The sequence below is a fragment of the Eleutherodactylus coqui genome, chromosome 6, assembly GCF_035609145.1.
Source record: "Eleutherodactylus coqui strain aEleCoq1 chromosome 6, aEleCoq1.hap1, whole genome shotgun sequence".
Classification (NCBI taxonomy): Eukaryota; Metazoa; Chordata; class Amphibia; order Anura; family Eleutherodactylidae; genus Eleutherodactylus; species Eleutherodactylus coqui.
In genome coordinates, this window is record NC_089842.1 from 142992239 (window position 1) to 143014667 (window position 22429).

General features: G+C 46.9%; 1 protein-coding gene across 1 annotated transcript in view; it reads right to left on the reverse strand.

Moving 5' to 3' along the window:
• LOC136571772 (leukocyte immunoglobulin-like receptor subfamily A member 5) overlaps positions 1-19597 on the reverse strand; it is a 43317-nt gene extending 23720 nt beyond the window's left edge. Inside the window, exons 1-3 of the mRNA XM_066572401.1 lie at positions 19545-19597; positions 16398-16506; positions 14616-14648 (exon numbers count right to left, since the gene is read on the reverse strand). Of these exons, the coding sequence (XP_066428498.1) occupies positions 14616-14648; positions 16398-16449 (85 nt within the window). The 5' untranslated portion in view covers positions 16450-16506; positions 19545-19597. The remainder of the gene's footprint in view (positions 1-14615; positions 14649-16397; positions 16507-19544) is intronic.
• Positions 19598-22429: the final 2832 nt, after the last annotated feature.

Genomic DNA, 22429 nt, shown 5'->3' on the forward strand with positions numbered 1-22429 from the left:
TAGCTAGTGTGGTGCTTAGCAAAGGTATGCCATGCTAATGAGGGCTTTTCAGAAGTAAAAGTTGTTGGGAGGGGGGGGGGGGGCACTCTTGCCGGTATTGTGGCTTAATAGTGGGACCTGTGAACTTGAGATGCAGCCCAACATGTAGCCCCTCGCCTGCCCTATCCGTTTCTGTGTCATTCCCATCACTTTCTTGAATTGCCCAGATTTTCACACATGAAAACCTTAGCGAGCATCGGCGAAATACAAAAATGCTCTGGTCGCCCATTGACTTCAATGGGGTTCGTTGTTCGAAACGAACCCTCGAGCATCGCGGGAAGTTCGTTCCGAATAACGAACACCCGAACATTTTGGTGTTCGCTCATCTCTAGTTTTTACACTTTTTTGCAATAAAACCCCCTTTTTTTGGAAATCTTTTTTTTTTCTCTATAGCTGCATTCAAAGTCCTGTAACTTTATTTTTTATGTACGGAGCTCTATGAGGGCTTATTTTTTGCGACACGAGCTGTAGTTTTATTGGTACCATTTTGGGGAATGTACGGCTTTTTTAATCACTTTTATTGCATTTTTTGGGAGGCAAAATGCTAAAAATTAGCATTTTGCCTCAGTGTTTTAGCGTTTTTTTTTACGCTTTTTGCCGTACAAAATAAAAAGCATGTTCAACTTTTTGTGCACGTCGTTACGGATGCGTCAATACCAAATATGTGGGGTTTTAATTTTTTTTTACCTTTTTTTATGCTATTGAAAAAAGCACAAAAAAGGGGCTTTTTAAACATTTTTTTTTACATTTTTCTTTTTTTTACATTTTTTAAATCTTTTTTTTACTTTATTTGAGTCCCTCTGAGGGACTTACAACACTTTACCTGTGATCGCTGTGATAAGGCATGGCTCTGCCATGCCTTATCGCTTATACAGCGACCATAGGCTATGGGAGTACAGGACGCCATGGCGACAGGCCGGGCGCTCCCTCTGTGAACTCTATCCCTGCCGCGATCTACTTAGATCGCGGCAGGGAAGGGGTTAATAGCGGGGGGCGCATTTCCGATGCCCCCCGCTGTTGCAGTGGGACGCCGGCTGTGACTGACAGCCGTCTCCCGCTGTGGGATAGCGCGAGGTCAGTCATGATCTCGCGCTATACCGATGACGTACCAGTACGTCCTGTTGCGGGAAGTACCCCGCTCCCAGGACGTACCGGTGCGTCCTAGTGAGGGAAGGGGTTAAGAATATAAGCGGGGATAGTGGGCATCCCTGGCGCGTGCCATTTGTAATTTGAAATGGTTTGGATAATATGCCGTTTGTCGGGACAGAAGCAGATGGGATTGTATAGAGTGCGGTTATGGCTGAGAGGATTGGCCCAGAGAGGCCAAATCTCTCCAGCATCCGGCACATGAACCCCCAGTGCACCCTGTCGAATGCCTTCTCCGCATCCAAAGCTAGGAGCAGAGAAGGCATCCGTACAGCGCCGTCTCTGGGTATGAGATTAATCAGTCGTCTTGTTCTGTCCGGGGGTCTGCCGTCTTCTTGTAAATCCTACCTGGTAGTTTTTAATAAGATGGGACAAGATAGGAAATAAACGGTTGGCTATTATTTTGGCGTATAATTTTATGTCCGAGTTCAGGAGTAAGATGGGACGAAAATTTCCTGGTGTTTCAGAAGACTTACCTTCCTTGGGAATAGTAACTATAGTTGTTTTTAAGTTTTCTGATGGGGCGATGCCTGTTGACATTATATGATTGAAAAAGTCACATATATAAGGGAGCAAAACTGGTCTGAAGAGTTTGAGGCATTTGCTCGAGAATCCGTCCGGGCCTGGTGATTTGCCCGATTTTGCTGACCGAATGGCCAGTTCTACTTCCAGTAATAGGAAGGCCCAACTCTTGTATTTATTTTTGTGAGAGAGATGGGAGATTTAGTGTCGAGAGGAATGCACTTAATAATTAGGTTGGGAGATTTCTTTATCTAAGCTTAAATTGTAGAATGAGTTGTAATAATCTCTAAATTCGTCTGTGATTTCTTGTGGGCTATGCACCGTTATTTGTTGTTTGAGATATTAAGTAGGGGATTCTCGTGTTTGCTCTTCTTGCTTTAACTCTCTTGGCCATTAGTTTGCTCGCCTTTTTATGCAAGTGGTAGTGCTGCAATTTAAGTCTATTTTGGTGATTCTCGTGGTCTATTGCGAGATGCGCTTGTAGTTCTGTCCTTGCTTTTTTTAGGAGAAGTAAGTTTCCCAGGGATGGGTCTGCTTTGTGAATCGCAGCGAGGTTAGAAATTTTGGTAAAGAAGTCTAATGTGGTTGCAGTGCATTGTTTTTTATAGTGCGCCATTTGCTGGATAAAAACGCCTCTTATAAATGACTTGTGTGTATTACATAGTGGGGAAGGGTTTGTGGAATGGGGAGACTGAAAGGCAAAGAATTCAGTAAGTAGCTTTTCGGTGGTGGTAGAGTTATTTTTGAGGGACACAATGTAAGCGTTATTTCTCCAGATGAATGTATTTGAGGACGAATTAGGCATATGAAGGGATAGAGTGATCGGGGCGTGGTCTGATCAGGTGATATCTCCTATTTCACATTTTGTCACCATCGGTAAGAGCCATTTCGTTGTTAGGAACATGTCAATGCGGGAATAGGTATTGTGTCTATGTGAGAAAAACATGTAGTCTCGCTCAGAGGCATGTTTACATCGCCACACGTCTTATAAGTTCTCTCTTCGTAGCCACTCAGAGAGGTGAGGGGGAGGTCTATCGCTTCTCGATGTGGAGTCCAGATCACAGATAAGAAGTTTACCTTTGATTATGCGCGATATCTGTCTGAGGACGGAATTTAAAAAAGCAAGCTGGGCAGTGCTAGGGGCATAGACATTCACTATAGTAAATGTCACGTTGTTGATCTTACATACCGAGGCAACAAATCTACTCCTATCATCTGAGACCTCCCGCAGCAACTGAAAGGCGATAGTTTTCTTTATTGCAATAAAGACCCCTGCTTTTTTTTAGGCCATTAGCGTAGAAGATTTGGGGGAAATCCCTGTTAGTTAATCTAGTGTCAGATTTTTGGAAGTGGGATTCCTGAACGCAAACTATTTTGGCTTTGGACCTCTTAATTTCTCTCCACAAGAGTGACCTTTTGAATGGGTTGTTTAGGCCTTTTACATTAACCCCTTAGTGACCAAGCCTGTTTGCGCCTTAATGACCAGGCCAAATTCTGCAAATCTGACATGTGTCACTTTAACATGGAAAAACACCAGAAAGGTTTTGCATATCCAAGCGATTCTGATATTGCTTTTTCGCCACATGTTGTACTTCATTTAGGCGGAAAAAATAGACCGATAGAATTTGTGTTTATTTATTAAAAGCGCCAAAATTGGGAACATTTTGAAAAAATCGTCATTTTTTCACATTTCCAACTGCAATATCTTAAATATGTGCAAACATAATATAAAAATTTTTGCTAAGATTTATATTTCCACCCGTTTACTTTATTTTGGGCGCACATTGGAAAAACTTTCGTTTTTTTTTAACCATTTAGGAGACGTGCAAATTTAATATTACTGTTTAGCATTTTGAGGAACACTTTGTTTTCCTATACCAAGCCAAGATTGGAAAGGCTCATGAGTGTCAGAATAATAGATACCCCCATAAATGACCCCATTTTAAAAACTACACCCCTTAGTGTATTCACATGAGTATTTTGACGCCACAGTTTTTTTTCAGGAATTAATTCAATTTAGAGGAGAAAAAGTAAAATTTCATATTTTTGCAAATCTGTCATTTTAAAGACATATTTTTTCCCTATAGTTTACATGAAAATGAGGATTTACACCCCAAAATGGATACCCCTGTTTCTCCCGTGTTCAGAAATATACCCATTGTGGTCCTAATGTTATATCTGAGTCCACAACGGGGCCCAAAATGAAAGGAGTAGTCAGTGTCTTTCAAAACAGAAATTTTTCTTGAAGTCCTTTTAGGCCCCATAGCACACATGTAGAGTTCTTGAGCGCCCAAAACCATAGAAAACCCCCACAAATGACCCCATTTTGAAAACTAGACCCCTTAAGGAATTTATCTAGGGGTGTACTGTGTATTTTGACGCCACAGTTTTTGAATGAATTCAAGCCAAGCAAAAGGAAAAAATTGTGATTTTCGTTTTTTTGGCAATTCTGTCATTTTAAAAACAGCTTTTTTTGTACAGCACACATATGAATGAAGACTTGCACCCAAAAATGGATACCCCTGTTTGTCCCGTGTTCAGAGACATACCCATTGTGGCCCTAATCTTATGTCTGGATGCACAACAGGGCCCAAAATGAAAGGAGTAGTCAGTGGCTTTCAGAACATAGATTTTGCTTGAAGTCCTTTTAGGCCCCATTGCCCACTTGTAGAGTTCTTGAGCGCCCAAAACCATATAGAACCCACACAAATGACCCTATTTTGAAAACTAGACTCCTTAACGAATTTATCCAGGGGTGTACTGCATATTTTGACGCCACAGTTTTTGAATAAATTCAAGCAAAGCAAAAGGAAAAATAAGGATTTTCTTTTTTTTTTGGCAATTCTGTCATTTTAAAAACAGCTTTTTTTGTACAGCACACATATGAAGGAAGACTTGCACCCAAAAATGGATACCCCTGTTTGTCCCGTGTTCAGAGACATACCCATTGTGGCCCTAATCTTATGTCTGGATGCACAACAGGGCCCAAAATGAAAGGAGTAGTCAGTGGCTTTCAGAACATAGATTTTGCTTGAAGTCCTTTTAGGCCCCATTGCCCACTTGTAGAGTTCTTGAGCGCCCAAAACCATATAGAACCCCCACAAATGACCCTATTTTGAAAACTAGACTCCTTAACGAATTTATCTAGGGGTGTACTGCATATTTTGACGCCACAGTTTTTGAATAAATTCAAGCAAAGCAAAAGGAAAAATAAGGATTTTTGTTTTTTTGGCAATTCTGTCATTTTAAAAACAGCTTTTTTTTGTACAGCACACATATGAAGGAAGACTTGCACCCAAAAATGGATACCCCTGTTTGTCCCGTGTTCAGAGACATACCCATTGTGGCCCTAATCTTATGTCTGGATGCACAACAGGGCCCAAAATGAAAGGAGTAGTCAGTGGCTTTCAGAACATAGATTTTGCTTGAAGTCCTTTTAGGCCCCATTGCCCACTTGTATAGTTCTTGAGCGCCCAAAACCATATAGAACCCCCACAAATGACCCTATTTTGAAAACTAGACTCCTTAACGAATTTATCTAGGGGTGTACTGCATATTTTGACGCCACAGTTTTTGAATAAATTCAAGCAAAGCAAAAGGAAAAATAAGGATTTTTGTTTTTTTGGCAATTCTGTCATTTTAAAAACAGCTTTTTTTGTACAGCACACATATGAAGGAAGACTTGCACCCCAAAATGGATACCCCTGTTTGTCCCGTGTCCAGAAACATACCCATTGTGGCCCTAATCTTATGTCCGCATGCACAGCGGGGCCCAAAATGAAAGGAGTAATCGGTGACTTTCAGAACATAGATTTTGCTTGAAGTCCTTTTAGGCCCCATTGCCCACTTGTAGAGTTCTTGAGCGCCTAAAACCATAGAGAACCCCCACAAATGACCCCATTTTGAAAACTAGACTCCTTAACGAATTTATCTATGGGTGTACTGCGTATTTTGACCCCACAGTTTTTGAATAAATTCAAGCAAAGCAAAAGGAAAAAATTAGGATTTTCGTTTTTTTGGCAATTCTGTCATTTTAAAAACAGCTTTTTTTGTACAGCACACATATGAAGGAAGACTTGCACCCCAAAATGGATCCCCCTGTTTGTCCCGTGTTCAGAAACATACCCATTGTGGCCCTAATAGACTTACAGGACACATGGCTAGGCCTACAATGAAAGGAATACCCGTTGGATTTCAGGGTACAACTGAATAAATTCCAGGCCCCATTGCCCACTTATAGAGCCATTGGGCGGCCAAAACTATAAAGAACCCCTTCAAATGACCCCATTTTGAAAACTAGGCCCCTTAACGAATGCATCTAGGGGTGTACTGCGTATTTTGACCCCACAGTATTTTAATGAATCTAAGCAAAGCAGAAGGAAAAAGATACGATTTTCAATTTTTTGGGCAATTTTTTAAAATTTAAAAACAGTTTTTTTGTACAGCGTACATAGGAATGAAGACATTCACCCCCAAATGGATACCCCCGTTTGTCCCGTGTTCATAAACATACTCATTGTGACCCTAATTTACTTACAGGACCCATGGCAAGGCCTATAAAGGACGGAACACCCGTTGGGTTTTAGGGCACAACTGAATAAATTCTAGGCCCCATTGCTTATTTGTACGGAATAAAAATTGACTCCCTAAAAATTTTCCCCCCTCCCCCACACACTCCGCGCCCTTTTTGGCGTTCGTAAATCTTAGATAAAAGTAATAATGTGAACTGTGTGGTATTTCCGAAGACAGGGGTAATTACGGAGGCTGGTTGGAATGGGCCCATGGGGCAATAAAACCGGTATCCCCCCTCCTCTCATGCTTTTTGGGGGTAATTTCTTGACCTCAGTGGCGGGTATGGGGTGTAAAAAGTGGCGCTCTGTGGGTCTCCGTAAGCTTGATGAGGTGCGGCGGTCTCACACAGAAGGCGCTCAACAAGCTGCTCCTGGAACTGCAGGAAGGCAAGCGTTCCCGGGGCTCCTTGTAAAATACGTATTACAGGTAGCAGTCTGAATAACGCCGGGCTCACACAGCCGTAGGCGGAATCCGCTTGCGGAGGCCCGCAGCGGATCCCGGCTGTGACCCTGCGTACGGCCGCGTAATGTACTGCGCATAACTGCCTACTCAAACAGGCGGTCATTCGCAGTACTTTTGTTTGTTTGCATTTCCCGCACCGTCGCTTAGCGATGACGTGGGTACCAGCAGCCCGTACACAATGTAGTTGTGTATGGGCAGCGGGTATATCCGTGACCATGGAGCACAATGGGCTCTATGTTGCGGATATCCGCAGTAAAATAGAACCTGCTGCGTTCTCTTTTCTGCGAGTGGATTACACAATTCCGACCGGCTAATGTGAGCGAAATTGTGTAATCCAATGTGATTGATCTGCGCAGTACCGCAGATCAGACGCATGCGGAATCTAATTCCTATCCGGTCATGTGAGACCGACCTATGTTAGAGCGCTACTTTTTTATTACGTGACCGGCGACTGCTCAACGAGGCCACCCGTCACTGCTCCAGGCTCTCGGTGACCGTTGGTCGCTGGGAGCAAGGAGATTTTAAATTTCCTGGGCTCCCCGACTCCTGCGCATGTGTCTGTCTTTTTGCCGGCAATCGCATGTGCAGAATTCGCGAAGGTTCACGAAGGAGGATTGTGTCGGGATGCAAATACGGAGGCCTCCGGTAAAAAGTTTCATCTCCTCTCACCGATTGCATCGATGAGGGGAGATGAAACTTCACCTTTTTTTACTTTTAAGTGATCGCCATTATCCATTGGATAACGGCGAACACGTGACCAGGAACCGCTCACCGCAGCCCCCCGTGAAATCTCCAGGCTCTTGGCTAAGTTTTGTAGCCAGGAGCAGGGAGAATTTCAATTATCCTGGCAATCCACAGCTTTTGCGCATGCGTCCGCCATGTTGGCGACAGGCGCGTGCGCAGAAGCTGGGGTGAGGTCCGCGGATAAATCCGGGGGCCTTATGTACGTACTTTCATCCTCCCTCACGGATATGATCCGTGAGGGGAGATGAAACGCATGCTTTTTAAACTTTTTTTTAACTTTTTAAAACTTTTTTTAACTTTTTTTACACTTTTTTTAACTTTACATGATCACTGCTATCCATTGGATAACAGTGATCATGTCCCCGGTATAATCTCTCTGCTCCTGGCTACACATGGCAGCCAGGAGCAGAGGGATTTTGAATTTCCCGGGGCTCGAGCCCCTCTGTGCACGCGCCCAATGTCAATCATCAGGCGCGCATGCGCAGAAGGGGATTTCGGGTCCCGGGACAGCAGGACATCGGGGAGGACCGAGGTGAGTATTTTCACCTCCCCTCATGGATCCGATCCATGAGGGGAGGTGAAACTTTGCTGCTTTTTAAACTTTTTTTCACTTTTCCGCGATCGCGGTACCGGGGACAGCTCACCGCGGTCCCCGCTGGCATATCCTGCCTCCCGGCTACCTACCGGAGCCGGGAGCCAGGAGATTTTAAATTTCCCGCACCGCCGGCGCTTCTGCGCATGTGGCTGATGTAATGCCGCCTGGCGCGCAATGCGCAGAAGGACGGCTTCGGAACCCGGAGGACCAGGAGAGCGGGGAGTCATGCGGCGGACCTGGGTGAGTAATTTCAGCTGCCCTGATGGATACGATCCATCAGGGCAGCTGAATCTTTAACTTTTAAAGCACTTTTATTTACTTTTTTGCGATCGGCGCTATCCATTGGATAGCGCTGATCGCAATGCCGGGGGAGGGGGGCGGGTCACCGCAGCCCGGGATGACAGCTCCATGCTGTCGGCTACCTGCGGGCACCGACAGCATGGAGCTGTCACGTCCACAGCCCGAGGGGCTTTATTCTCTGTAGGACGCATGTTTTTACGTCCTCAGAGAATAAAGCCCACTTGGACAGGACGTAAAAAGACTATGGCCCGGTCGTTAAGGGTTTAAGAGATATAACCTTCCGCGCCATGTGAGCTGTGATAGTATTGCGTTAAGGAAACCGCATCCTGGTGACGAATACACCGGGGGATGACTTAGTGTACAGTATCAGCGAGGGTATACAATCTATGAAGAACAAAGAGTTAGGCACCTTCCGAAAAACAAAGAACATTTGGGTAAATGTGAATAGTTACATACACATAATCGTGCAGTGGATAATACTGCGCAAACTTGGGGAAACGTTTGCAGAACTATTGTGGTAAAACCTGTATTTGTAAGGCAGACCTTATGGGGCTTAGTTTTTTCCTTGCTGTTATTGTGGCATGTGAGAGCTCGTTATAAAGTGTAATGTTCTGTAAGGGAACCGGCAATGCAGGCATTTGTCTCGAAGCTCGCATGAGTTGATCTTTGATGTGGAAGAAATGTATCCGGGCAATTGTGTCTCGAGGTTAGGATGTCGGCAGGGTCTGGGCTCTTGGCAATCTGTGGGCCCGGTCAATGGTGAGGTCCAGGGGAGAGCATTGGGGGATAACTGCTTGGATTAGGCTTTGTAGGAACGCAGTGAGCTCAGAAGGAAGAGTTGATTCTGGGATGCCTCTAAATTTAATGTTGTTCCGACGGTTCCTATCTTCAATATCTGCCGGTTTGTTTTGTAGGATTTCTACTTCTTCTAAAGTGTTCTGTGAGTCCACTAGTGAGTTATGGGCTGATGCGAATTCTCCCATTTTACGCTTTGTGTGATCTACTCGCTCTCCTAATTCTTCCACTGTCGCATTTATGCCCACAAGGCTGTTAGCAATGTCTTTTTGTATTTAGGTATACAGTGCCAGCATTGCTTCTTTCATGAACATTTCCTAGGCTGCTTGATTGTGGGCTGGCATGTCCTCTAGCGACATTTCGGTTAGTTGGTGGGATTTGGAAGAACAGCGAGCCCGCTGTTTCAACGGACTAGAAGAATTTGATTTGTCATTCTTGGTCGCTTCTGGATTAGATGGTGAGTGTTGAATACTTTTTTTGCTGCTTGTCATAGCAGGGTTGGTAGAGGAGATGTCAGTGGGGGCCCCGTGAACTCGGTCTGAGTAATTTTTGTCTGATACAGGGGACCGTCTGGTCGGTGATGTTTTGTAAGGCCTTGTTGCTGGAATGGTCTGCAGACTGTCCTTTGCGTCTAGCAGCTTATCCTGTGCTTAGTCCGAATGGTCAGCAGAGCCCACAGTGAGTGGTGTGGTCGGGTGCCCCGCAGTAAGGTCAGGGAAAGCAGGGGAGCCGCCATTAGTGAGGACCCGGCTGGTGCTGCCCGTCTCCTCCTGGAGTGCAGTCGAAGGTCTCACAGGTGGGTCAGGCATTGCTCGGGAGGCTCTGTATCTCCCGTTCGACCGGCCCGCAACTTCAGCGATGTCAGGAGGAGCCACCGGAGAACCGGCCACAGCAGCGCGGGGGGGGGGGGGGCGACTCCCGGGGTGAGCAGTTGCCTGACATCTCCCCACCACCCGCGGCCAGCGATGTCACATGCGGGGGGGGGGGGTATAGGAGAGAGATCTCCTACCTGTCGGCAGTTATGGGAGTGATCGTCACGCGCTGCTCTAGCAAGTCCCGGCATGGTGTCTGGGTGGTCCTCTCTTCTTACAGAGCGCAGGAGTTCAGGTCCGCCATCTTCCATCTTTGGCCTCCTCTCCTTTGCTCCGCGTGCTGTAAAAGTCCGTCGGCTTCTTGGGAGAAAGCCTTCTCACCCTTCTGGGCATGGTATAAGGGGCTGGGGATCCTCCGGAGTGTAATAAGGATTTTTGTGCTCAGTTTTTTAGCCGCTATTCTAGTCGCTAGACAGGTTAGGAGGAAAGCAGTGTTACCGTGCGGCCATCAAGCTCTCCTTCCAGGCCATGCCCCCCCAACAAGTTGTATTTTTCAATGGTACTATTTAATGTACTGAAAAACTTTTGAAAGAATTGTAAGAAATGGAAAAAAAAATTGGGGAAAAACAGTCCACAATCTTTCAGTGCATCTTTTTTCTACAGCGCCCGAACCGTAACAAAAATGACATGATAAGTTTATTCTATGGGTCAGCACAAGTACTATGATACCAAACTTGTATAGTTTTTTTTTGCTGTACTACTTTTTTATTTTTCCATCGATATAGTCGTGTGAGGGCTCATTTTGTGCGGTACGTCCTGTCGTTTCCGTTGGTACCATTTTGGAATACATAGGACTTTTTGATTGCTTTTTATTAGATTTATTTTTGGCAACAGGGTGACCAAAAAAAGCACATTTCTAGCGGGGTTGTTTTGGACGACGTTCACTGTGCGTGGTAAGAAATGCATTACTTCGATAGATCGGACGTTTACGGACGCAACAATACCAAATATGTATATTTGTTTTATTATTTAGATTTTTTTATTGTAAATATGGCAAAAAGGATTTTTTTCTGAACTTTATTACTTTTAATTTAATTAATGAAATTTTATTGTTCTTATTTTTACTTTACTTTTAAGTCCCCCGGGGAGGACCACAACTAGCAATGCTTAGATCGCTTATGCAGTATGATGTAATGCTATAGTATTACATCATACTGCATTCTGACAGGCAGCCTATCAAGCCACCCCACGGGGATGGCTTGATAGGCATTCTGTCATGACAGCCCTGGGGTCTTTCAGAAGAACCCTGGCTGCCATGACACCCGCACGGCTCTCCCGATCTCACCGCGGGGAGGGGGGGGGCTTACGTTCGGGGGATTTAAATGCCACTATCAGATTTGACAGCGGCATTTAAAGGGTTAGCAGTACCGATCAACGGGGCTGTTGCTAGGGTTGCCTGTAATCCACCGGCCTGGCCGGTATTTTTGCTGTCAGGCCAGTGCCAGTATTTTATTTTTACCGGCCCTATCACAGGCCAGTATTTTCAAAGCCTGCACTGCCCCTAGCGCCGCTTAACCTCCTCCGGCAGTCCTGACATCAGGGGAAACACATACCTGAGAGCCGGCAGCTTCCAGGACCTCCGATGATGTCACGTCATGTGATACCCTGTGTGGGAGGAGTCAGGGATCACATGACCACAGGGAGCGCTTAGTAAATGTAAGACTCTGCAGTTGTGTGTGTGTGTCTCTGTCATTCTTTCTTGGAGCTGTGGGGTTTGGATGGATGGAGTGAATGGAGCTGTGTGTGGAGGCCAGGATGATGTAGCAAAGCTATGTGTTTGTGATGTCTGGGGGGGCAAGTTGGATGTAGCTGAGCTTTGTGTGTGATGTGTGGGGATTGGAATGGATATAGAGGTGTGTGTGAGTGATGCTTGGGGGTCAGGATGATGTAGTAGAGCGCTGTGTGTAATGTGTGGGGGTCGGGAGGATGGATGTCCGGCCATCGCTGCAGTGATAGTGTCGGGACCCGAGGAGTAGAGCGGAGAAGCAGTACATGTGGTACGAGATATGCACCATGCAGAGGCGTAACTTGAAGCTCCTGGGCCCCGATGCAAAACTCGTAACAGGGCCCCCAACTATAATGTTTTACTTATTGTACTGGGTTCCCTATATGGAGAAGAGAGACCTTATAGGCCCCCTAAGGCTCCTGGGCCCGGGTGCAACCGCATCCCCTGCACCCTCTATAGTTACGCCCATGGCACCATGTACTTCATGTAATCTTGTGTGTTTTGGGGGTATACATTATACCAGCTGTACATATAATTACACACAGGACATATCCAAGTTACATCAGCATCACTATATACAGGGGAGGTATATCTCCTGTATATAGTGATATGGACCATGCTGGGGTAACCTGGGTATTTCATGTATATTATATATGTGTTGATTGTATGCGAGCAACTACAGCATGTTCTCGCGAGTAGATGGTGTGTGAATCGCACTAAACATCATCTACTTGTGAGAACCCGCTGGCCTGGATCCCGCACATGTGCACAGCCGCTGGACGGGATCCAGGAGGAAAAAAAAATGCCGCGATAAATCACGCCCCAAGCCACACCACCTTTTTTTTACCATGGCCGGTATTTTTTCGTGACAAAGGTGGCAACTTTAGCTGTTGCCTGTAGGTGTCAGCTGTAATAAACAACTGACACCTACGATGTATGGAAGGATCTCCCTCCACACAGGTCCTGCAAGGGTAGGACGTAAAAACACAATAGTGTGGTCACTAAAGGATTAAGATATTATACTGCTCAGAGAATGCAGTGAAAAATAAAAAATAGGCCAGAATTACAGATTTAGTTAATTTTGCCCCTAGAAAAAATGGAATTAAGGCTGCATTCCCACGAACGTATATCGGCTCGGTTTTCATGCCGAGCTGATATACGTCGTCCTCATCTGCAGGTGGGGGGAGGATGGAAGAGCCAGGAGCAGGAACTGAGCTCCCGCCCCCTCTCTGCCTCCTCTCCACCCCTCTGCACTATTTAATAATAGAGAATAATGTTATCACGTATTATGTGCGCTGAATGCTGTAAGAATGAAATCCCAAAAAAACAAATGGCAGAATTTCTTCTTTTTCCACAATCTCCCTACAAAGTTTTTAATAAAAGTTATGCAATACATTATATATACCCAAAAATGCCATCAAAAAATACAACTTGTCCCGCAAAAAACAAGCCCTCATATGGCCGTGTCAATGGAAAAATGAAAGTTATGGCTCTTGGAACGCGACTGGAAAATTAGTTGAAATTAAATGATTAAGAAACCTGCCTTGGTAGGTCTGACAGGGTGGTAAGAAACCCGCCACTGAAGGGGTTAAGGGAAGAAGGTGTGACATAAACTGAACTCAAAGAATCTTTTTGATTGACCAAATCTCTGAGATACCTCATGTTACGATCCTATGGGCAACTAAGGCCCACATGGTCGTGACCAAGAGAGTATGCACACGGGTTTCAGGCAACTAGCCCTGTGCTACAGGGAGGATGACATGGCCCTCCCTAAGCGGGGACATCTCCCCAATAAAGGGCGGCCCAGCGGTCTTCGGATCTGGGCCCTAGCTGCTCCTAGGAACCACGCACCCAGAACAGGACACAAACATGCCTGGGACAGGGACAGAACAACAGGACACACAGAGCCAGAAAACACAGCATACAGCAGGCAAAATGCAACCACTAGTAACAGATAATAAGCTATATTTAAATACCAGGTATTAGTTGACATTTTGATCAAAGCGTGGAAGCTAGCGGGCCACTTCACGGCTCCTGGCTATACTGCTAGTCCCTACACTAACCAGGAGTCCAGCAGCACCAGACACATTTCACACAGCAAGCTGCAACAGGACAGAACAGAACACAGGTCACACAACAAGCTGCAACAGGACAGAACAGAGCACAGATCACACAGCAAGCTGCAACAGAGCAGAGCACAGGTCACACAGCAAGCTGCAACAGAACAGAGGGCAGGGCACAGAGCCAGCTGAAGTAACATGACTGCTCACCCTGAACACCAGACAAACACTGATGGGAGCTGGGTTTATATGCGAACACAGACCCAGGGGATTGGCTAGGAGGAGATCACCACACCCAGCCAGCTCAATCATTCAACACCTGTGAGCTATGCTGCTAGAAACCCTAGTACTACGGTACAAGCAGCACAACATAACACTTCAGACTTTGAAGCAATAACACCAAGATGTTCCTTCTAGTTTATAGCCACCTGTGGATGATTGCAGCTAGACTTGACCCAAGTGATCAGAAACATTTTTTGATTCATGTAAATTCCTATTAATGTGATTTCTCTAGTTAGAGCTATGAAATGTCTGTCTTTCCTGGTTTGGATCATTACTAGGGGTCTGATCCACGGGAGCCCTTTTCTTGGATTTATGTGGAATATTATTCAGTGGGATTGAGGGTTTTTTTGGTGGTCCATTTTCTCTTTGTTCTACTAAATCCTACTATTTTCTTGAGGCTATACGCTCGTCTGAATAAGCCTTGAATCTGTAATGTGTTTGTGTGAATCTTCAGTAATTGAAAGTCAATATTCAAAATGTGTAAAAAAATATCTACTCACCCCAAACTAAATGTAATGCAGGTAACAGAATATCTGGAAGTTAAGATACATTCAGTTAAAAACAAGACAAAAACAATTGCTGTTAAAGGAGTTGTAGGTTTAACACTAGAGATGAGCGAACGTACTCGGATAAGCACTACTCGTCCGAGTAATGTGCCTTATCCGAGTACCGCTGTACTCGTGCTGAAAGATTCAGGACGCGCTGCGGAGCGGGGAGCTGCAGGGGAGAGCTGGGAGGAACGGAGGGGAGATCTTTCTCTCCTTCTCTCCCGCCCGCTCTGCCCCGCTCCCCGCTGCGACTCACCTGTCAGCAGCGGAGCGCCCCGAATCTTTCAGCACGAGTACAGCGGTACTCGGATAAGGCACATTACTCGGACGAGTAGTGCTTATCCGAGTACGTTCGCTCATCTCTATTTAACACTAAAACCACTTCTTCATGTACTATAATAAGAAGCCAGCATATACTCAACTCTCCCCGCTCCCACTGTTCCCTGCAGTGACACTCCATGCATTGCTTCCTTGTTTATTTACAGGCTGTAGTCCCACCTGGTTTACGGGACGTCATACGCACTGCAGCCAATTACAGAGCCTGTAAATGTGATGCCAAAGGGAAGATCCAGAATCGCAGCGCAGAGCGCAGCGATAGCGGGGAGAGGGGAGCACATGCTGGTTGGTTAATTTACTGCATGTAGAAGGAGTTTTAGTGAAAGCCTACAACTCAGAAAAGGCGTTTAAAATCAGTGGAATTCCGATAAATGAAATTGTTTATGACTGTAGTGGTACATTCATACATGCAGGCTTTTTTGTGCAGTTTCCTGCAGTATCAGCAAAACAACAAGAAAGACACGCAGCTTCAGCTGGATTCACACGAACGTATATCGGCTCGGTTTTCACGCCGAGCCGACATACGTCGTCTCTCTCTGCAGGAGGCGGGGGGGAGGATGGAAGAGCCAGGAACAGGAACTGAGCCCGCGCCCCCTCTCTGCCTCCTCTCCACCCCTCTGCACTATTTGCAATGAGGAGAGGTGGGACGGGGGCGGGGCTAATTCTCAGAACTTAGCCCCGCGCCCGTCCGGCCTCCTCTCATTGCAAATAGTGCAGAAGGGCGGAGAGGGGGCGGGAGCTCAATTCCTGCTCCTGGCTCTTCCATCCTCCCCCCCGCAGATGAGTACGACGTATATCGGCTCGGCGTAAAAACCGAACCGATATACGTTCGTGTGAATCCAGCCTCAGGATGTATTTATATTATTATCATTTATTATAAAGTGTGATTACCTTACACAGCACTGAACATACTGCACACAGAGGGGTTTATGTACATAGCCCTAAATATCAGCTTATTAAATAACAGGCTGGTAGAGGAAGGACCCCGCCTGTTTGAAGCTGAAGGACATTGTGCAGATTATTGTAATTATCATCCTACAGTTCTCAGTAAATGCTGCTCATAGACATATCACATATAATCTGAATGACAGTATTACCTGTCTGGGGTTGTACACTAACTTAAGTTACCTTTACATGGAACGATTGTCCCAGTGATTGAATGATAGTTGTCCTGTGTAAATGCATGCAGCGAATTAACAATAATTGTTCAGTCATTGAGTTTCTGCTTGCAGAAAACTGAACATCGCGCCATTGAGTGTAAACTGCAGTTCTTCATTTTTGAACGACTGTCTGCTTACTGCCTCCCTGGTCCGCTCTACCTAAATGTAAGCGATGCCAGCGATACTCGCTCCTGTGTAGATGGGGCATTAGCTTTCAATAAGACCAGCGTCTACTTACAGACAAAAATAGTGAAGGGTTGTGAAGACATGGCAACATTCATCTCCTGCATACAGACACCAGAGAAACGCTTTAAGATATCAGTGCGGAATGAGGGACGTTCTTCACCCTAAAAAAAGACAAAAAGACTTCCTGTTTTTGTTTCTGGTCATTTTTTTAAACTCTTACAAAATGTCGAACTTCTACCAATCCCTTCCTGCTGCAGGTCTTCTAGTTTTTTTCCTTTTTCTCTCTCCACTTTTTGGAAAGTCATAACTGTTTTATTTTCCAACAACTAGCTACATGAGGGCTTGTTTTTTTTACAGGGCGCCTGCACACGAGCGGAAATTCCACGACGAGATTTCCCGCGGGATTTCTGCCGCTGGAAGCCTGCATAGGATTGCGTTAACAACGTTTTGACCCGCGAAATCTCACGCGGCAAACAAACAAAGGGCATGGTCTACTTCTGTGCAGGGCTCGCAGAGTCCCGCACAGAAACGTCACTCACCCGCTGCCGACTCTGGTCTGCGCATGCGTCGGCTGCCCGGCAAGCCGGCACATCAAACAGCCGGAGCCACAGGCGCGGGTGAGTACGCGCTACTCACTGCAGGAGCTCAGGTCGGGTCCCGCGGCGAGAATCCTCGCCGCCGGATCCGACCCGCCCGTCTGCAGGTGGCCTGAGCTGTAATTTTTAATGGTACCATTTAACATACCAGGTCATCTATCGGAAAACATAAAAAAAAAATTAAAGGAGATGTCTCGAGGAAGCAGTGAATTTTTTTATTTGCCCAGTCCCCCTAATTAAGCATACGTTACTAAGCCTCCCTGTAAATGACTTTTCTAGCTGGTTTCTACTTACAGTTCCAGCAACTTATAAAAATTTTCCCAAGATGGCCACCAGCTCTTTTCCCTTCGCTTGCTGCAGCCCGACGTGCGCGCTCCCGACAACCAGACGCCCCGCAGCCGCCGACCGGACCCCTGGATTCAACGCGGCCGACCACGGCACACAGTCACCCACCGCCAGGCAGCATGTAACCGGCGCAGCCCTCCCGCCACAGCGGCAGCCCCCCCGGCCCAGCGACAGTTCCCCCGGCCCAGCGACAGCCCCCCCCGACCCAGCGACAGTTCCCCCGGCCCAGCGGCAGCCCCCCCCCCGACCCAGCGACAGCCCCCCCCCGGCCCAGCGACAGTTCCCCCGGCCCAGCGACAGTTCCCCCGGCCCAGCGACAGCCCCCCCCCCGACCCAGCGACAGTTCCCCCGGCCCAGCGGCAGCCCCCCCCCGACCCAGCGACAGCCCCCCCCGACCCAGCGCCAGCCCCCCCCTGGCCCAGCGACAGTTCCCCCGGCCCAGCACTTACCTGGGCGGCTTCTCGGCTGGGCTGCTCGGCTGGGCTGCTGGGCGGCTCTGCACCTTCCTCTAACAGAGGATGGTACAGAATGGCCGCTCCAGCGCGCTCCCGAGCAGTGACAGCTCGTCTGCACATGCGCAGAAGAGCTGTAGCAGGGAGCACACTGAAGCGGCTCGTGCTGAAAGAAGAAGACCGGACTGCGCAAGCGCGTCTAAAAAAGCAAGCTGCCAGCGAATTTAGACGGAACCATGGAGACGAGGACGCTAGCAACGGAGCAGGTAAGTGAATAACTTCTGTATGGCTCATATTTAATGCACGATGTATATTACAAAGTGCATTAATATGGCCATACAGAAGTGTATAACCCCACTTGATTTCGCGAGACAACCCCTTTAAGTGGGGTAAAAGAAAAAAGAAAAAAAACACAATTTCACTATTTTTAGTAGGATTTTTGTTTTTACGATGTTTATGTTGCAGTAAAATGACATATCATCTCCTTTAGTCTTCAAGAGTCTTCTCTTTTCGGCCGCCTACAGATGGCTGGGTCAGATCCGGCAGCGAGAATTCTCACCGCGGGACCCGACCCGAGCGCCTGCAGAGAGCAGCGAGTACACACCTGCGCCCTGCAGCTCCGGATCTTTCATGTGCCAGCTGCCGAGCAGCCGGCGCATGCGCAGACTGGAGCCGCCGGCCGGTGAGTGACGTTTCTGTGCGGGGCTCTGAGATTTCGCACGGACAAACTGCAGCCGTCTGCCTAGGATTGCGTTTGCTAACGCAATCCTATGGCAGCTTCCAAGGGCAGAAATTCTGCTGGAAATCCCGCCGCTGAATTTCCGCCAGTCTGCAGGTGCCCTTCCCCTGTGGTATTGAGTATGCTAAGAGAATTAGGGGTTAAGGGCCACCCTTAATAAAACCCGCTTGCTTGCTTACCAAAAAAAGTCACTGCCAATGGCCATAACTACTGATATACTGATACAAAATTATCGTCATTTAGTCATCAGTCATTGATGGTGTAACCAAACACCGGTTAAATGAAATGAGGTCAAGGGTATGAGTTATCACAATAAGGGCTGCCAACTGTCAGTCCATATACAGACAATGTAATACAATATGAACTTCAGTCGAGTGAAGCTGAAGGAGAGTGTGGAGATTTTTTGCAATAATCCCCATTTTTCTGTTCTCAGTAAATGCTGCTTGTAGGCATGCATCACTTATAATCTTTATGAAAGTATTGTCTGCCGGTAAATCTTATCTAAATTGTTCATTCCCCCCCCCCAAAAAAAAATTAAGTTATGGACTCTAGTTCTGCATTGTTTACCCATTGTGATCAAAGAGTTAAATGATAAATTCACAACTAGAGATGAGCGAACGTACTCGGATAAGCACTACTCGTCCGAGTAATGTGCTTTATCCGAGTATCTCGCCGCTCGTCCTGAAAGATTCGGGTGCCGCTGCGGCTGACAGGTAAGTCGCAGCGGGGAGCAGGGGAGAACGGGTGGGAGAGAAGGAGAGAAAGATTTCCCCTCCGTTCCTCCCAGCTCTCCCCTGCAGCTCCCCGCTCCGCAGCGCGTCCCGAATCTTTCAGGACGAGCGGGGAGGTACTCGGATAAAGCACATTACGAGTAGTGCTTATCCGAGTACGTTCGCTCATCTCTATTCACAACTCAACCCAAACACCCATAAAATATAATACATTTACCAGTCTGTACAATCTCCAAGTTACTCGTTCTACTGTGTGAAGATTGTTTTAGACTACAAGAAAAGCTTTTACTTACAGACAAAGATTGTAAAGGAATATGAAGACCTGGTAACACTCACCTACTGCTTCTAGACACCAGAGAAACCCTTTGAGATGCTAGTTGCTGATTGAGGGAAGCCGTTCTTCTACAGAAACAACTTCCTTTTTCTTTTAATTTTGTGAAAGTTTGATAATTATCTTATAAAATCCCCTGCATCTATATATATATAAAGTCGAAAGCCCTCACTGACTCACTCACTCACTGATTCACTCACTGACTGATTCACTCACTGACTGACTCCAACTTCCCGATGTTGTAAAAACATGAAATTTGGCACAAGCATAGATTATCTCCAAAATAGGAAAAGTAATTGGGTCCCAACTCGATTATTCAATTCTAGCGCAAAAGAATTGGCGTCGAAATTTTACGTTCATAATCTAAATCTCTCACTTCCCAATGTCATAGAAACTTAAAATTTGGCACGAGCATTGAATATGTCATAAATAGGAAAAGGCAATAGGTACCAACTCGATTATTCAATCTATGCGCAAAAGAATTAGCGTCCAAATTTTACGTACGGAATCTAATTCTCTCACTTCTTGGTGTCATAGAAACATGAAATTTGGAACGGGCATTGATTATGTCATAAATAGAAAAAGTTAATGGGTCCCACCTCGATTGCTCAATTCTAAGTGCCAAAGAATTAGCGTCCACATTTTACGTACGGAATGTAATTTTCTCACTTTCCGGTGTCATAGAAACGTGAAATTTGGCAGGCGCATTGATTATGTCATAAATAGGAAAAGCTGGTGTGGCCTAGCGTTCAGAGAGAGCAGTCGCACGGAACTCTTCTCCTGCACCCAGAAGAGATTGAGTGGAGTTTACAGCCCGTTCATCCCCTGGATCCACTGCTCATTATTGGCATTAGCCTCTCTGAGTCCTAGGGAGCAGAAGGACACCTTCCGGACCCCCCCGGGAGAAGTTACCCGCTGAGACTTAGTTCCCGGCCTGAAGCCGGGGACTAAATTTTTGCGCCGACCCGGAAGCGCGCGGCGCATCAGCTTTCCACCTATCTTGAACAAGCAGCGCTTACAAAGAGGCTACCTGCAGAGGCTCTCCAGCTCTAACCCGGCGTGAAGGGGTATGTACAAGCGGCTGGGGGGAAGCTAAACAGCGGTACATCAGAGGAGAGGAAGCGGGAAGAAGCAGGCGAACCGGCGCCATTAACCAGCAGGAGAAAAGCAAGAGCTGCGTTCTGCCCTGCACACCAGGGCCAGCAAGGCACCTTCAAAAGCAGGCACTATATACCTAAAAAGCACGGCCGCCAGCCGCGGCGACCCCGCCATCACCCAGCACCACCAGGAGCTGCACCCCCATTAATCGCCCCAGCGAGGAGCACACACGCTCACCCCCCCCCAACCAGGAGGGGAAGGGGGAATAAGTAGGCGACCCGGCACCTCCAAGCAGCAGGGAAACAGCACTGACAGAGCTCCACTCCACGTACCCGGGCTGGCAGAGATTCATCCAAGTAGGTACTTGCCATCTGATAAACACAGCTCCGCTGCCATCCCGCTCTCATCCCGGGCACGGACTTCCCGCCACACCGCTAACTTTCGCCACCATTAGGGGCTGAATCCCCATCACCTGCCCATGCATAGAACAAACATACCCCCCCCCCCACCCGAGCAGTACAAGAAAAGGTGAACGGCGCCAACTAACCACCGTCTTGCTGGGCTTTGTCACAAAACTGAGGGGGAGAGATACAGCAGAGCTCCCAAAGACATAGTCAGACAACCTCTCCACAGGAGGTCCCTGAACGTCTTCAAGAAACCCTACAAATAGAGCTGCAACGCCTTGGGAGGGTCCCCAAACCCTGCTCCCCCCGTCCTATTGGAGAGAGCTCCTCTGAGAATTAAATATTCAGCTCACACAGCTACATCAGAAAAACCAGCAAACCCAAGACCCCCCCCACAACTGGAACCCGGGTGTACAAACAAACCCACCCTAAGTGTGAACTACCACACCAGCAAAGCCCCCAACGTAAGACATCAAAACTGCCAACTACCACTAGCACTTACAGCCACAGCGGGCACTTTCAGATTGACAACGAAAGACCCTCGCGCATAATGGCCGCCTAGAGAGGGCGCACCGGGGAAGCAGGCTTCATCGTACTACTTAAAATCACAATTCATAAATCGTCTCTACAGCAGGATGGGGAAAAACAACAGGGACAGGAGTAGCGACACACTAGGAACTCCTCACCCCACCAAAAGTCAAACCGACATGCAAAGATTTCTGAAAGAAAGAACATCCAGATCGCCTCACCCGACTAGCAAGAAAGCACTGAACCTCTCGATACCAATCCCCCACAACATTGAGAGGGAAGAAGAGGCCTCCTCAGAAGGCGAGGAAAATGAACAACTCTCACGAAGCTTCATGAGAGACCTAATCACAAGTGCAGTAAGAGCTACCATGTCTGACCTCTCAGATATTAAGGAGGAACTAAAATCGATGGGAAGAAGGGTAGAGGCTCTAGAGACTTCCGCAACAAACTTAACTACACACTCAACGAAACTGGCGCAGGCAATAACAGAACAACATCATTACCTAAACCAAGCCCTTACTATGCAGGAAGACCTAGAAAATTGCAACAGGCGAAATAACATAAGAATAAAAGGTCTGCCAGAATCTTGGGCTGCAGATGCGCTACCAAAGGTCGCCATGGAAATATTTACCCTCCTCTTGGGACGCGAGAGAGCCACACAGATTTCAATTAAGCGGATCCATAGGTCTCTGAGACCCCCACTATCTGGAACAGACCCTCCTAGTGATACAATCTGTAAGCTTCTGACCTTCCCTGATGCGCAAGCAATTTTGGAGGCGACGAGAAACACCAAGGACTTGCTATACAAGGGGGCAGCAATACATATATATCAGGATCTAGCCCCGACTACACTGTCTAAA